The sequence below is a fragment of the Pimephales promelas genome, chromosome 7 (assembly GCF_988280905.1).
Source record: "Pimephales promelas chromosome 7, fPimPro1.hap1.1, whole genome shotgun sequence".
Taxonomy (NCBI): Eukaryota; Metazoa; Chordata; class Actinopteri; order Cypriniformes; family Leuciscidae; genus Pimephales; species Pimephales promelas.
The window spans coordinates 21269956-21285126 of record NC_142775.1 but is presented as its reverse complement, the minus strand read 5'-3'; the positions used below and the strand labels follow the sequence as shown (position 1 = coordinate 21285126).

The following is a 15171-nucleotide window of genomic DNA, read 5'->3' as shown; positions in this document are numbered from 1 at the left end:
TGTAAATGCACGTAAAAATGGCTTCTTGAATAAAATAAAAGCTAAGGCAGGTCTTGACTTTGTCCATTGGGAATTGGATTGTTGGATGATTGGATGGTTGTGGTTTGCCATTGCTGTGATCTCGTGTGAGTGACAAGAGGTCCCGACCTCACGCTAGTAAACACGTGATTAAAGAATACGAGAGCTTATACATTTAAACTAAATGATGTGCATGGATAATGTATAATATAAATGTTAAAACATTCCATAAAAAAATAAGAATTGTCCATTTTGATTTCATGGTGATTTTAATAGCTTTTCATTAGATCAACACAGAGCATTTTTCTCTCTCTGTCAGAAACATTTTATTTACTTTTAGTATACATTGTGTTTCATGCTTGTTTTGTGTCTTAGTTGTTTTGTAAACCTAATTTTGTGCAGCGAGTTCATCCGAGAGGATGGTGACGAGAAGTTCTGGCAGTTTGTTGATACTGTGAAGGAGTTAACGGTTTACAAAAATGGAGGTAATGACTGACTTATCTTCTCTGCAATGATTCATAATTCACTGAGTGGTTGGTATGCATGATGGTGTTTTGTTGAATTACACATGGATTGGAAATAATGCAGATATCTACTTTCCTGTCTTTAGAGTCTGTCCGGTCATATTATAACCTGATCATCAAGAAAGCTGGACAATTTTTGACGGATCTTCAGGTCAACCTGCTGAAGCTGTCTCTGTCTCTCAGGACTTACTCACCGGCTGTACATGCTTTCCAACAAGTGAGTTCTTTTCTGGATATAATATTGATTTCAGACAAATACAACTGCTTGACACCATGACACGTCTGTTTTTCCTATAGAATACCACCACAAACATTTCTAATAGGTCTTTTTTTTTTTGGTACATTTGAAATGACCATCACTAGGGGAGAGCGGGGCATTTTGGTTTTGGCTCAATTAATTAAAAAAATAATTAGGTTAGATTAAATTTTTTATTTTTTTTTTACACAAGCAACATAGACATCTCTGCTACAAATGAACACTTAAAGTTTTTTCTAGTACCTACCATTTTCGTACAGTTGCATTGAAAGTGACAAGTGCAAATGTTACAACTTGCCCCATATGCGGGGTTAATTGTAACAGACAGAGGGGTTAGTTGTAACACTTGTGTGTAACACACATAATTCAGTAGTATTTTATTTTTATAGTTTGATATTGTTTGTGCATCTGTATAGACGGATATCCATACATCCCTCATCCAATCATCCTTCTATTATGGATCAATATCATGAATAGAGACATAGAAAAGGGCTGCACAGTTTTGCAATAAATAAAATTATAAAATATTGTAATTGCAATTAAATTAGGTTTGTGTGTGGCTTCTGCATGTACAATTATTTTTATTAATAATAATAACAGTAATAATAATACAAATGAGCTTAAAATAAAAATGTAAAGGGTTTATTGCATTAAAAACAGGCCATATTTTTAATAAATAAACAAGTTATCCTTCATAGTACACTAAATTTTAAACATTTAAATTCCAACATTGTTTGTGAAAGTCCAACAAAGTTAAATGTATAGTCAAACCTGAAAAGTTGTGTGGCTCCATTTTCATTTGATTCTCATTGTACCCTTGGCGGCTTAGTTGAAACACTGTGTTACAATCAACCCCGCTGTGTATTAAATATTTTAAGCCTAGCTAACAGTCGCTAGGAATTGCTGACATGTTTCAAAACAGTGCTATGTTTGAGCCAACAAGTGATTAAGGCAATATAAAGTTAAATTTGGTGACATACACACCCAACCAACAGAAACCGAAAAAAATCTATGATGAAAAAATGTACTTTCATGGTGTCAAAACACTCTTTGTCCAGTATCTTCACGAAATATAATCAAAACTTTCCGTAAATTCGCGGGATACCGTCTTCTGACAGCAAGAGAAAAAGAGCGGAAACACATCCTGCCTGATCCTGACAAACTATGTAAAAGGTCCGTGTTACCTCATAGAAAGTATTTGTTAACTCTTTCTTTTCATTCTATAGATCGCAAGTGATGAACCTCCTCCCGATGGATGCTCTGCTTTCATAGTTGTCCATGGTCAAAAAGCCTGTAGCACCAAGGAAATGAAGAAGCTCTTGAAGACAGCAGCAAACCGGTAATGTTAACCTACAATATATTGTATTCAGAAATATTTGATAATAATATATTAATGAATAAGAGGAACTATTTTATTTTGATGCACATATTTGTACATTAGCAGGAATATAGCACAATATGGATGTGAAAGCAGTTATAATTAGCCTATGTGACAATATTTTTTTTTTTTTAAATAAAAAAAATAATCATGATAATTAATTGTGATCTTAATCAAAATAATCGTTATTATCATTTTGGCCATAATCATGCAGCCTTTAATCAGAGATACTGTATCTGGTTAGGGATATTTGATATTTAAGTATTACCAAATACATGGTTTCATGTTGGATTCTCATAACATTTTTACACATGCAGGCCAAGACCTTACCTATACAAGTCTGACCACCAATACCCAGGACTCAATGAGACAGACCTGCCTGTAGCTGTTCTTTATGCTGAAATTGGCACCAAGGAGTTCAACACTTTCCATAAGGTTCTGTCAGAGCGGGCACAGGAGGGCAAACTCATCTATGTGCTACGACACTTTGTGTCTGTGAGTATTAGCGTATGTAGTGTGTAGGTATATAGTGTGACTTGTATACTGATTGTCTTATTGTCAGCTGTGCAATGGAAATCTTTATCTTGATTTTATGTAATAATATAGTTTATATACTATTTATGAATTTCTTCAAGTCTGTGCCATATTATCAATATTTGTTGCCCCACACTGATTTGTCACTACAGGAGCCGAAAAATGAAAGGATGCTGTTGTCTGGATATGGCGTTGAACTGGCAATTAAAAACACAGAGTACAAAGCCGTTGATGACACACAGGTTAAAGGTATTGTACAATGTCAAATTGTTGATTTGATTGATTAAGATTATAAATGGCTAAACTCAGTAACAGTTTTATTATAATAACAATAGTCAGTGATAGGAAATAGGGTTAAATTATGAGTAGTTCAACAAACTATACTACAGTTAAAAAAAACTTTGGGCTCAGTAAGAATTTGTTTTGGGAAGAAATTAATATACTTTTATTCAGCAAGGACACTTGACTGTAAATACTATTTCATATGCTGTTCTTTTGAACTTTCTAATCATAAAAAGATCCTGAAAAAATCCATCACAGTTTACAAAAAAATATTAAGCAGAACAACTGTTTTCAAAATTGATAATAAGAAGAAATGTTTCTTGAGCACCAAATCAGCATATTGGAATGATTTCTGATTTGATCACAAAATGAAGCCTTGGTGAACATAAGGAACTTCTTTCAAAAACATTGAAAAATCGTACCGACCCCAAACGCAAAAAAAAGCAAATTAGCTATAAACAAAAGTTGCTACCAATATTGATACAAATGAATTGAAACTGATGTGCATTTGTTTGCAGAATCCAAATCAGTCACCACAGATGAGGATGAAAATGATGAAGTCCAGGGATTTCTGTTTGGGAAATTGAAGTAAGCACGCTAATGTTTTTTTGTTTTTTTTCTCTCGTACCTTTATATGTAGCCATATATTAAAATGAGTATTGTGTTGTGTTGTGCTTACTCACAAAAAAAGTACCATGGTGCTGTAGTGCACATTATGTGAAAAAGTGTCCTCCTTTACCTCCAGAAAGTCTCACCCAGAGCTTCAGGAAGAACTTGGAGAGCTGAGGAAGCATCTTTTGGAGAGCACCAATGACATGACTCCACTCAAAGTGTGGGAGCTCCAAGGTGGGCTGGCTTCTGTTATTGATGGTTCTCTCTTACGGTGTTCTGGACTCTGTGCTGTGCTGCGTCTCCGATCACCCAGTGCGATTAAACCGATCCACATGGTTCCTGGCAAGAACTGTCCACTTGATGAATTAGGAAGCAGTGGAAAGGTTGCAGTTTGTACCCTTTGCTTGCTGCAGCGATCTGTCCTACTCCTGTTCGGACTTCTGAACAGATGCTCATGTCCACAGCCAAGTTCGATTTTGCCCGAGCTCTGAGATCTCGAGCAAAAATGGCTAAATAAGATGTTTTAGTTTTAGTTTTGTGCGACTGATAGATAAATGAAGCAATTTATTGTACTTGATGTGAAGAGCTCTCCATGATGGCTATTGAAACGGTCGGTTGATTTTTGTAATAACTTTGGAGTGGAATTGTAAAATCCGGTGGAATTTTTTAATCTTTTTGTCCAGACTCTTTAGACTAGTTTAAAAAAAAAAATGCTTTATGGCTTAATACTTTCACTCATCAAACATATATTAAAACCTTTCATAATTGTCAAAAATCTAAATTGACACATTGTACTCATCCGGATGTGTTTCCAAACCTGTATGATGTTTGTTTTTCTTGTAATACGAAAAGAAATGAGAATTCTCCTGTTTACTATGCCGAATGGTTCTTAATTATTCACGAATCAAGAATTGCTGCATGCTTTTGCATGAAGAAGAGTTCAGGCAGACCTTTGATGCATTGCTCACACGCCTTTTTTTATGATGCCTTTGCATTGTGAAGATAATTGAATTGAACTTTTAGATTCTTAAAAAAAAAATGTGTAAGCATTTAGATTTATATATATATTTTATAAATAGTTGTAACTTAATCTTATATAGCAGACTTTCTTTGTGGATTATTTGCTTCTTTAAAAAAAAAAAAGATTTTGAAATGCCTTCTCTGTCTTTCCAATAGACCTCAGTTTCCAGGCAGCTTCTCGGATCATGACTGTGCCAAAGTTTGATTCTCTCAAATTGATGCAAGACCTCAGCCAAAATTTCCCCAGCAGAGCAAGGTAAAAAGTCTTGGTCTTGGAATCTTAGGCAAAAATCATTACCTTTGTTAAAATTACCATCCATCAGAATTCAAAACGAAGAAAGGAAATATATTTCATTTTTTTTTTTTGGTTGCATTGTAAAAGGGTAATCTTTAAAGGGTTAATACATCCAAAAATGTACTCGCCCTCAAGGCATCCTAGGTGTATATGACTTTTTTCTTTCAGCCAAACACATAGTTAAAAAAAAAAAGAAGATATTCTGGCTCTTCCGAGCTTTATAATGGGAGTGAATGTTTTGTCCTGTTTTTTAAGCAAAAAAAACCCCATCCATGATGCATCATAAAATTAATCCATATGGCTCTGGGAGGTTAATAAAGGCCTTCTGAAAAGTGGTGCATTTTCATAAGAAAAAATATCCTTAATTATAACTTTATAAAATATAATCACCGGCTTCCGGTATTGGCTGTACATGGGTCTAGTTCCGTCAGAAGAGTGACCTCTAACCTGACGCATGACATGTTGATAAAGGCATAAGTTGAGTATGGCCGTTACCGGAAGCCAGTGATTATAGCCTATCCATCCATCCATATTCTTCCGCTTATCTGTGGCTTGGTCGCGGGGGCAGCAGTCTAAGCAGAGATGCCCACACTTCCATCTCCCTAGACACTTAAGCTCTTCCGGGGAGGGCACCGAGGCTTTCTCAGGCCAGACGGGAGACATAGTCCCTCCAGCGTGTCCTAGGTCTTCCCCAGGGTCTCATTCCAGTAGGTCGTGCCCGGAACATCTTCCTGGGAAGTGGGCAAGCCACCATTATAGTTTATAAAGTAATTTTGGGGCCTTTATTAAACCCCTGGAGCTGTATGGATTACTTTTGTGATGCATGGGTGTACTTAAAAAAACAAGGTACCATTCACTACCATTATAAAGCTGGGAAGAGTCAGGATATTTTGGAATATAACTCAAATTGTGTTTAATGGAAAGAAGAATGTCATATACATCTAGGATGGCATAAGGGGAAATTAATTATGAGATTATTTTAAATTATGTGTGAACATTTTAAATTATTTTTTACAATGCTTCCATTTAGCCAAATTAAAGAACCTTGGGAACAGGAGTATCTGTAACAGTTTTTGCTGTAGAATATCCCACTATCCATTTTTTTTTTTTTTTTTTTGCATGTGTAACGGCACAGAATGCATGCATATGCATTATGTCTAGGTCATTTTTAATGTGTGGCATTGACTTTCATTCACTGCTGCTCTAGACAGCTTTATGTGCAGTGTTCAGAATTTGCTGAGTCAGAATTACTGTGGTTTACTGTTTGTCAGTATAGCTGATATGGCATCTAAGAGAGAACAGGTTTTCTGAGATTAAAATGGGTTTTTATGACTGTTCTGGGATGTTGGCTTGGGCTGATACTCAGTGTACATGTTTTACTGTCCCCACAGATCACTGACAAGAGTGGCTGTAAACCAGAACATGAAAAAGGAAATAGAAGATAACCAAAAGGTAAGGTTTTTTTCCAACAAGTTTTCTGATGAGCACTGTAAAAACAGTTCCAAGTGCAGCCAAATGGACCCCAAATGTTCTGATTTATTTTTAGAAAATGAAATGGGTCCACATTCTGAAGTGTCTTGAGCCTTTCAGATGATGTATCCATTACAACAATTTTAGGAAAGTTTCAGCATATCAAAATGTCAATAATATTTTTTTTTTAAATGAAGTCCATAAAGTGGTGGTGTAGCTTAATGGTAAATGCTTGCTGATTCAAGCCACATAAGAAGTGAGCCATGACTCTTAATTGAAACACCCAACCCCAAGTTACTTCAGAGGGACTGAACCTGTAATGTATAAACAGGAAGCTGCTTTGGATAAAAGCTAAATGCCACTAAAGCCCACTGAATTCAAGGTCACGGTATAGCTGTCTTCATCTGACCTGATATTTACTTTGCAGAGGCTGAGTGAGTCGATGGGGATCCAACCTGGAGATGCCAGTCTTTTTATAAATGGAATACATGTTGATCTGGACGTTCATAACCCATTCAGGTATCATCCCAGCACAAGATTCTCCTACTGACTGGTTGGTTTCTGTCTGCTGTTCAAAGTAGTAGTGTGTAATTGGCACCACACTTACATTCCCCAACATGTTTTATGTGTGTTAATCACATACTGTACATTTTCAACTGCTCTGTAGCATCCTGGACATTCTCAGAGGTGAGGCTAAGATTCTTGAAGGTCTTCATAACCTTGGCATCAGAGGAAGCAGCATTAGTAAGTTCCTGCATTTACCAACATCAACCACTGTAGAAGACAGCTATGCTCTGGACATCCGCCACTCATCCATTATGGTGAGATGCTAATTCTTTAAATGTAGTTGTAAAGCTCAAAAGTTGATTTCTGGAAGTAAAGGCTATTCCAGGTCTAAATAGCAAAATTGGTTATAAAATAAAAAACAATTCAACAAAATTCAACTTGGAATCAAATGTCGTAATACATTTTGTTTTTGCTTAATTTTTTTTGAATGCTGAAAATAGATAGGAAAAAAAAATAAGCTTTTACTGTTCACATGAAGGCTTTTACAATTTAGCAAATGCCTGTTGTTGTCTGGTTTCTAGTGGGTTAATGATATTGAGAAGGACTCCATGTATCGACACTGGCCCTCAAGTCTACAGGAGCTCCTCAGAGCAACATTTCCTGGTGTTATTCGACAAATCCGCCGTAATTTCTTTAACCTGGTGAGTCAACTTGCCTGTGAGTTGATTATAGCCTTAGCTCAAATCTAGCTGTGTGCACAGGTTTATGCAGGGATGCTTTTTATTTTCTGATATCCCCCATTTTTAGGGCGGCAGCAGTCTTATCTTTGTAAATAATGTTTATTAAATTTTATTTAAAATTACAGTTTTTTTTTAAAAAAAAAAAGTACTTTTGATTTTTTCAGATCATTTAAAAGATGTTCTTCTTTGCTGTTTGCAGGTTCTGTTACTTGACCCAACACAAGAAGAGAGCATTGAGCTGGTCAAATTAGCAGAACTCTTTTACAAACATAACATTCCCCTCAGGTATGTGTGCTCAACAATAGCATTTAATACATTTTACCTGAGTCTTAATATATATATTTTTTTGATCTGGCTTTCTGAACTATGTGATTCTGATATAATGAACTGTATAATGGACCATTGTCACAGGCAAGTCTTTACATAGCTCTGCAAGTATCATATTACTTCATGGTTTCTTACTTATCAAATACAATTTAAACTCAAATCAATATTTTATGTTCATTTTTATTTGGTAAGTAACTGTTTAATAAGCAGCTGACAATATACATATTTAACATTCAGCAAACATTTGTTTGTTGATATGTTAATTGTAAATAAGTGTGGATGTCAGATTTAATATCTATTTATGTTTCTATGTCTTTTAGGATTGGCTTTGTACTGGTTGTCAGTGTAGATGATAAAGTGGATGGATATTTGGATGCAGGTGTTGCTCTCTTTAGGCTGTTAAACTACATCTCAGAGGAGTATGACGAAGCACAGGCTTTCACGTCCATGGTGTCAGTGAGTATCTTAGTGTTTGCTGTAGTGCTCTTTTAAATCAAAATGACTTAAATGCTACGTTTAGGGTTCTCCTTCACTTTAAGTATAATATTTGAAAGCTATTTGAATATTTTGCCCATATCATGTACTATAACAGATATATTCAGTTATAATGTGCAGTTGTTTTTTTTTTTTGTTGTTGTTTTTTTTCAAGATATATGTTTTATGAATGAGAAAGGAAGGATACCCAGAGACTTAAGAGTGTTCTCCTTCCAAGACTGAATCACAGTGGTCTGTGAATGTAATGCACTATTTAGTATTATTATATACTAGTGAGCTTTTTTTGTCACATGCAGATATATAACAGGGTGGAGGTTGGAGAGACTCTTTCTGTGGATACAATAACTGCATATCTGAAAAAGAAATTTCCAAAAGCAAACGCTGCCAGAATTATTGGAGTGGACTCAAGCTATGATGACAACAGAAAGGTAATGCAAATAGTGTTATGTTAACTTCTCCATAACAAAGATGGGAGGTACAATTATAGTTTGTACTTTTTTTGTTAAAATGTGCCAGTTTAATTAGCAGAGTATTATATTCTAAATAATTACATTGCACATTGCATTTTTTTGTCATTTAAAATAAAAAAGAAGGAAAATCACAGATGCTTTTTATAGCATTGGTAAATATAAACTGCTATTAAATATTCCTAGGCACATATGGGCAGAGACTTTATTTTGAAAAGCCAGATGTATCTGTCTTTATGAACTTTTGATATGTGTTTTTTTTTTTTTTTTTTTTTTTCAGGCTGGAGGAGTGTTTTACAGGAAGAGTGGATTAGGAGCCCTACCAGTGGGTTTGTTCAATGGTGTTCCACTCAGTAGTGAGGAGATGGACCCAGAGGAGCTCGAGACTGTTCTGCTGCAGAAGATCATGGAAACTACCAACTTCTTCCAGAGATCTGTCTTTATGGTGTGGTATTATTTTTTCTTGCCAACTATTACCTTTAAGGCTTTTCTTTAATTTGATTGTTTTTAAATCTGTCACAAAGGCAGTGCAGGCCCTCCTGACTGTGCATGTGTCTGTAATCTGATTAGTTGGCTAATTCTAAGGAGATTACTGTCATATACAGGGTCAAATCACTGAGAGTGGTGATGTGGTGGACTTCCTGATGAAGCAGGCCAATGTAGTTCCCCGTATCAACCCATTGATTCTTAGCTCTGAGAGACGATATCTGGATTTCACTTCCTCACCAGGTAGCCCTTTAATGATCACCTGACCCAAACCAGGGCCATTGTTAATCTTAGTCACCTCACCATCATCACTGTCACAATCACACTGCAATCTCCATCTCAATAATATTGTCACAATACTATCATTATTTCATTACCAATATCTTCTCAATGTTGCTTATTAACTGCCTTAATTGTTTTAATTAAACACATAGTTGCAGACGACTGGGATGACACAACTATGTTCGCATACTTGGACTCTAGAGACAAAACGGCAGTTGTTTCTAAGAGAATGAAGTATTTAACCAGAGATGGTAAGAGAATGAAGTATTTAACCATATCGTTTTCATATAGATTGGTAGGGGTGGTTTTATCATTTATAATGTGTTTTTTAAATATCATTTTATAATGGATTTTCATTCAGATTGTTTTATTTTATAAAATAGACTATGAGTGGCCATCAGTGAAGTGTTTGACAATGCACTGCCAGTATTGCTACTATTATTAACATGCATGTTGGTTTAATAAATGGTACTTTCAATAATGTAAAGCACATTACAAGTACACTTCTTAGCTTAAAAATTATCCAAACTGTGTTTTCCTAAAAAGCACTATTCTTAATTAGCACTTTTTTCTCTCATAGAGGAGGAGATGTTGTACGGAGTGACTATGTGGATTGTAGCAGATATTGAACAGCCCTCTGGGAGGAAATTGCTCCGGAATGCCTTGAAACATATGGTGAACTACTGCAGTTTTTATTTCCAATTAGTTGTATCCACAGGAATCTTCAGAGAGCGGAGGCACACGTGCATCTTAGAAATTAATCTGAGGGCAATTCATCTTTGAAATCATTCTTGTGGTCTTGGTTAATTAACAAAATCCAGTGGTAACAGACCATATATATATATATATATATATATACATATACACTGAACAAAATTATAAATCCAACACCTTTGTTTTTTCTCCTTTTTTCTATGACACAAAAGGCCTATTTCTCTCAAATATTGTACACAAATCTGTCTAAATCTGTGTTAGTGAGCACTTCTCCTTTGCTGAGATAATCCATCCACCTGGTATGATTATTGCACAGGTGTGCCTTAATAAAGGCCGGCCTGGCCACAATAAAGGCCATTCTAAAATGTGCAGTTTTACTGTATTGGGGATCCGGTGGGATCCACCCTGAAGAAAGAAAAAAAAGGTTGTTGATTGTGGCCTGTGGCATGTTGGTGCACAGCTGGTCAATGGCTGTGCAAAGTTGCTGAATATTAGCAGGACCGGGAACACGCTGTTGTATACGCCGATCTAGAGCATCCCAAACATGCTCAATTGGTGACATTTCTGGTGAGTATGCTGGCCATGCAAGAACTGGTATGTTTTTAGCTTCCAGGAATTGTGTACAGATCCTTGCAACATGGGGCTGTGCATTATCATGCTGCAACATGAGGTGATGGTCATGGATGAATGGCACAACAATGGGCCTGAGGATCTTGTCACTGTATCTTTGTGCATTCAAAATGCCATCAGTAAAATGCACATGTGTTTGTCAATAACATATGCCTGCCCATACCATAAACCCCCACCGCCACCATGGCCCACTCGATCCACAACGTTGACATCAGCAAACTGCTCCCCCACATGGCACCATGAGTTCAGCTCTTGAAAAATTGGGCCAAAAACAAGTGTTGCATTTATAATTTTGTTCAGTGTTTTGGGGATAAAGGAGAGCAAGCTGAAGGCAGAACATTATTAACACGTTATTTATATTTGACCGAAAGCTAATCTCAGAATAATCTGAGAAAATAATTGCTTAGTACAATGCAGATTACATATGTTATCACTGTATTGATCTAATTTATCTCTCAAATCATTCTTTGAGTTCACAAATCTGTTTTTATGTTTTATATAGCTGAATAATATAAAAACATACTAGTAACGTTAAAGGTTGTACAAGGGATTTCAGGCCCAAAAAAGCCCCAAACATAAATAATCATATTCATCTAATCTTTCCTAACGATCTGCTTGCTGCCCGCCCCATAAGCAGGCCGTAAAAAAACACATGTCTCTGTTAGTAGTTTGAGCCTAGGCTGCCTGCAGAACCGTGTTTTTTTGACGGCAGCTAGCGGATCGTTAGGAAAGATTAGATGAATGTGATCATTTATTTTTGGGCCTGAGATCGCTGGTACAACCTTTAAGAATATCATAAATCTTACTCCTCAAATCTGTGTATGAGAATTATTGCTTTATTTCATTTAGTAATCTGACCCAGTTCCTTTACAGAGTTCAGAATGATATAATGTGATTTGCTATCATCTTGTTTGCTATAATCTCCTTTTCAAGAGAGTTTTTGATCCACAGTGTTTGTTTGCAGAAATCCAGCAGCTCCAACTGTCGTGTTGGGGTGATCAATAACCCCATTGGAAAGCCCACGGAGGACAACAGCGGTCTGTACCGAGCCCTCTGGGCTTCTCTCCTCACCCAAAGCAACAAGAACACGCTTGACTTCACCCTAAAACTCCTCAAAGAAGAAAATGTTGAGCTCTTCAAACAAGGCACCAAGATTAAGCACTTACTTAATCAGGTCAGTGGAGTGTGAAATACTGTGTCTGTGTAATGGGGGAATAATGTGTAGAGTTGGATTTATCTTTACAGACCTGTTCTTTTCTCGCCTGTCTGTCTTTTTTTTATGTCACTTGAGTTCAGTTGGCAGACAATGGCCAACTGAAGTATTTCACACTTTTTGCAACTAAATTCTGTTGTCAATTCACCTTTTAGTGCTTAATCCTGTTCTGGACATACAAGGTTCAGAAATTTACACTTGCAGTCTACCCACTACCATTTAGATCTTATCTCTATTAACGCACCTGACATCAAATGCTGCTTTTATTGTTTCCTCCTGTCATTACTATGATAAAATTGTACAAGCAAGGCCTCTCTTCTTTTCCTTGGTGTCTTTACCCCATTGCCACATCCAATGGAAACCACTCAACCACATGTCATTTTCTCAGACTTGGACAACTGCATTTCTGGGAATGGCTGCCCTATACCTTGTATAACCAGAGTATTGCAATTCTCAGAAAGATTGATTGGTCTGTCTAGCACATAGAGAGATTTTTTCATTGTCTCTATCCCTCCTGCTCTATTTATTTCCATTGTAACGTATTAGATAAGAGAAAGTGTTCCATTCTACCCTGTATTCCTGAGTTTTTTTGGTTGAAAATGATTGGGGAGAGTGTTTTTTGGTTCCCTGAGAGCTTGTGCCTGAGACCTGTAATTGCTCTATTATTGGATGGAAAGGAGAGGTGTTGTGCTGATATTAGCATTTCCTTCCTTTTTGTAATAAGGTCCAAATGATTGAAACACTAATAATCAGACTCCATGCAGCTGAAACACCCGAGATTTGTTATCGGCACTGAAGCCATTTTTTAATTACATGTCGGATAAATGAAAATGTTTAGTGATTTATTCGTTAGACACGGTCTCCAATGGCAGCACATTTTTCATTGGTCTAGCCAATTTAATATTCCTCTCAAAATACTCTAATGACTGCACTTGCACAAATGTGCCACCCTTAGTTATCAATAACACATTGATTAACTATTTCCTCCTTGCAGTGTAATCAAAAATACAAACTAATGAGCCAATCAATTTGTTCTTTCCCAATTTTCTACTTCACTTAGTTTAAAAAAGTATCGTAAGTAAATAATTTTTTGTGAAAACAATAATTCCTTATTATGTGAATGAAGATTCTCTCTCTCTCTCTCTCTCTCTCTCTCTCTCTCTCTCTCTCTCTCTCTCTCTCTCACACACACACAAACACACACACACACGTGTGTTACGAAATTTTTCTTAAATATATTAGAATTCTTTCTGAAGGGTCATGTGAGACTGGAATAATAACTGCTGAAAATGATACCTTTTTCCACAGTAATAAATATGTATGTCCCCTTTTCCAAGTATTTAAGTGTTAAATGTGTTTGATCTCCTGTAGGGTATGGACCATGATGCCTTTGAGAAGATGTTCAACACAATGGAGGTGGACTTCCTGCACAGCCAGCAGAAGTACTGTAAGGAAGTTCTGAAGCTGAAAGCTGGACAAGGAGCTGTGGTCAGCAACGGCAGGGTGAGACTCACAAACACCCCCTCCACCTTTACACCCCTCAAGACAAATTCCATAGGCATTATGAAATAATTTATATCCTAATGACTTACAGTACGGACTGCTGATTTGCATGATACATAGTCTGAACCGTAAGGTCTCACCAGTTGGTCTCTCTGATGGGGACGTTTTTTTGTTGACTCAGTATTAAGCCGTTTGCTTGGCCTGTCCTAACCTGTGAGGAGAGGTAGAGAGAGATGAAGCCTGGCATTAATTCACCAGCGTCCACTCAGCAACCTCTGCTGCAGGGGTCATGGGTTATATGGAACCGCCGAACTGTCATATTGCTGTGCTTTCTCAACAGTCTTTGTTGATAGACGAGCACAGAATGTGCCACAGCCCGAAACAGCAGTGACACATCCCATCATTCTCCAACACACCGAAGTGATCTCCAGAATTTATTTCTGTCTTGAAAGAATTATGGTTTTATAATTTCTGCTCTTTTCTTCCCTTTGGCTTTATAAGATAACGTGTATTATAAAACAAGAATAATATATATGTAGAATTCATGTGCAAAAATCAGAAGGGTGCGCACCAATATCTGCGTGTCAGACAGCATGTGAATATTGAATTGAGCTCTCTTTCACATCTTCTTGCACTTGAACACTGTACTAAAATGGCCCCCACAGTCACCAGATCTCAACCCAATAGAGCATCTTTGGGATGTGGTGGTACGGGAGTTTCGTGCCCTGGATGTGAATCCCACAAATCTTCATCAACTGCAAGATGCTATCCTATCAATATGGGCCAACATCCATAAAGAATACTTCCAGCACCTTGTTGAATCAATGGCACATAGAATTAAGGCAGATCTGAAGGTGAAAGGGGGTCAAACACAGTATTAATATTATTTTTAAATTTGGCTGCATAGTCATTGAATGTATATGTTCACCTTTATTCATATTTCTTTATATAAAACAATATATCACAGTAGTGTTTTATAAATAATATTTTATGCATAAATATATTCTCATTAGATTTGATGATAAAATTATGTATTTATATTTGCTTTTAACAAGAATTATTTATAATTCATTTATTTTAGCTGGAGCTTAATTGGCTTCAAAGTGCAAAAGGGTAGATGTAACTCTAAAAAAATGACATTCTCTGCTAGCCAAAATGAAATGATGCAAAACAAAATTAGCAAGAAATGTAAAACTGGTTAAAATCCAGATTTTAAAAAAGTGGTTGGTAAAAAATCAAGGGTAAAAACACATAAAAACTTTCAGGGTAATAACACATTGATATTAAAAGCCACAATAACAGCCTGGCAGTCAGCCTTGCTTTGATTAGCTTAAAAAAGGGTTTGACATTGGCATTCATATAAATGACTGTCTCTCTCATATGGATATAAGGGGGGTTCATAAAGGTTCTGGGTGTAG

General features: G+C 36.4%; 1 protein-coding gene across 3 annotated transcripts in view; it reads left to right on the top strand.

The window, feature by feature from the left end:
• The window catches only part of uggt2 (UDP-glucose glycoprotein glucosyltransferase 2), a 31367-nt gene that overhangs the window by 1422 nt on the left and 14774 nt on the right, over window positions 1-15171 (top strand). For all 3 annotated transcript variants that reach the window (XM_039682321.2, XM_039682319.2, XM_039682320.2), the window contains exons 3-23: window positions 421-503; window positions 629-759; window positions 2025-2137; window positions 2494-2671; window positions 2863-2959; window positions 3511-3580; window positions 3738-3838; window positions 4781-4880; window positions 6311-6371; window positions 6817-6908; window positions 7057-7210; window positions 7478-7597; window positions 7836-7921; window positions 8284-8419; window positions 8755-8886; window positions 9206-9370; window positions 9531-9654; window positions 9846-9944; window positions 10274-10368; window positions 12002-12211; window positions 13622-13753. In XM_039682321.2, coding sequence (XP_039538255.2) covers window positions 421-503; window positions 629-759; window positions 2025-2137; window positions 2494-2671; window positions 2863-2959; window positions 3511-3580; window positions 3738-3838; window positions 4781-4880; window positions 6311-6371; window positions 6817-6908; window positions 7057-7210; window positions 7478-7597; window positions 7836-7921; window positions 8284-8419; window positions 8755-8886; window positions 9206-9370; window positions 9531-9654; window positions 9846-9944; window positions 10274-10368; window positions 12002-12211; window positions 13622-13753 — 2479 coding nt within the window. The remainder of the gene's footprint in view (window positions 1-420; window positions 504-628; window positions 760-2024; window positions 2138-2493; window positions 2672-2862; window positions 2960-3510; window positions 3581-3737; window positions 3839-4780; window positions 4881-6310; window positions 6372-6816; window positions 6909-7056; window positions 7211-7477; window positions 7598-7835; window positions 7922-8283; window positions 8420-8754; window positions 8887-9205; window positions 9371-9530; window positions 9655-9845; window positions 9945-10273; window positions 10369-12001; window positions 12212-13621; window positions 13754-15171) is intronic.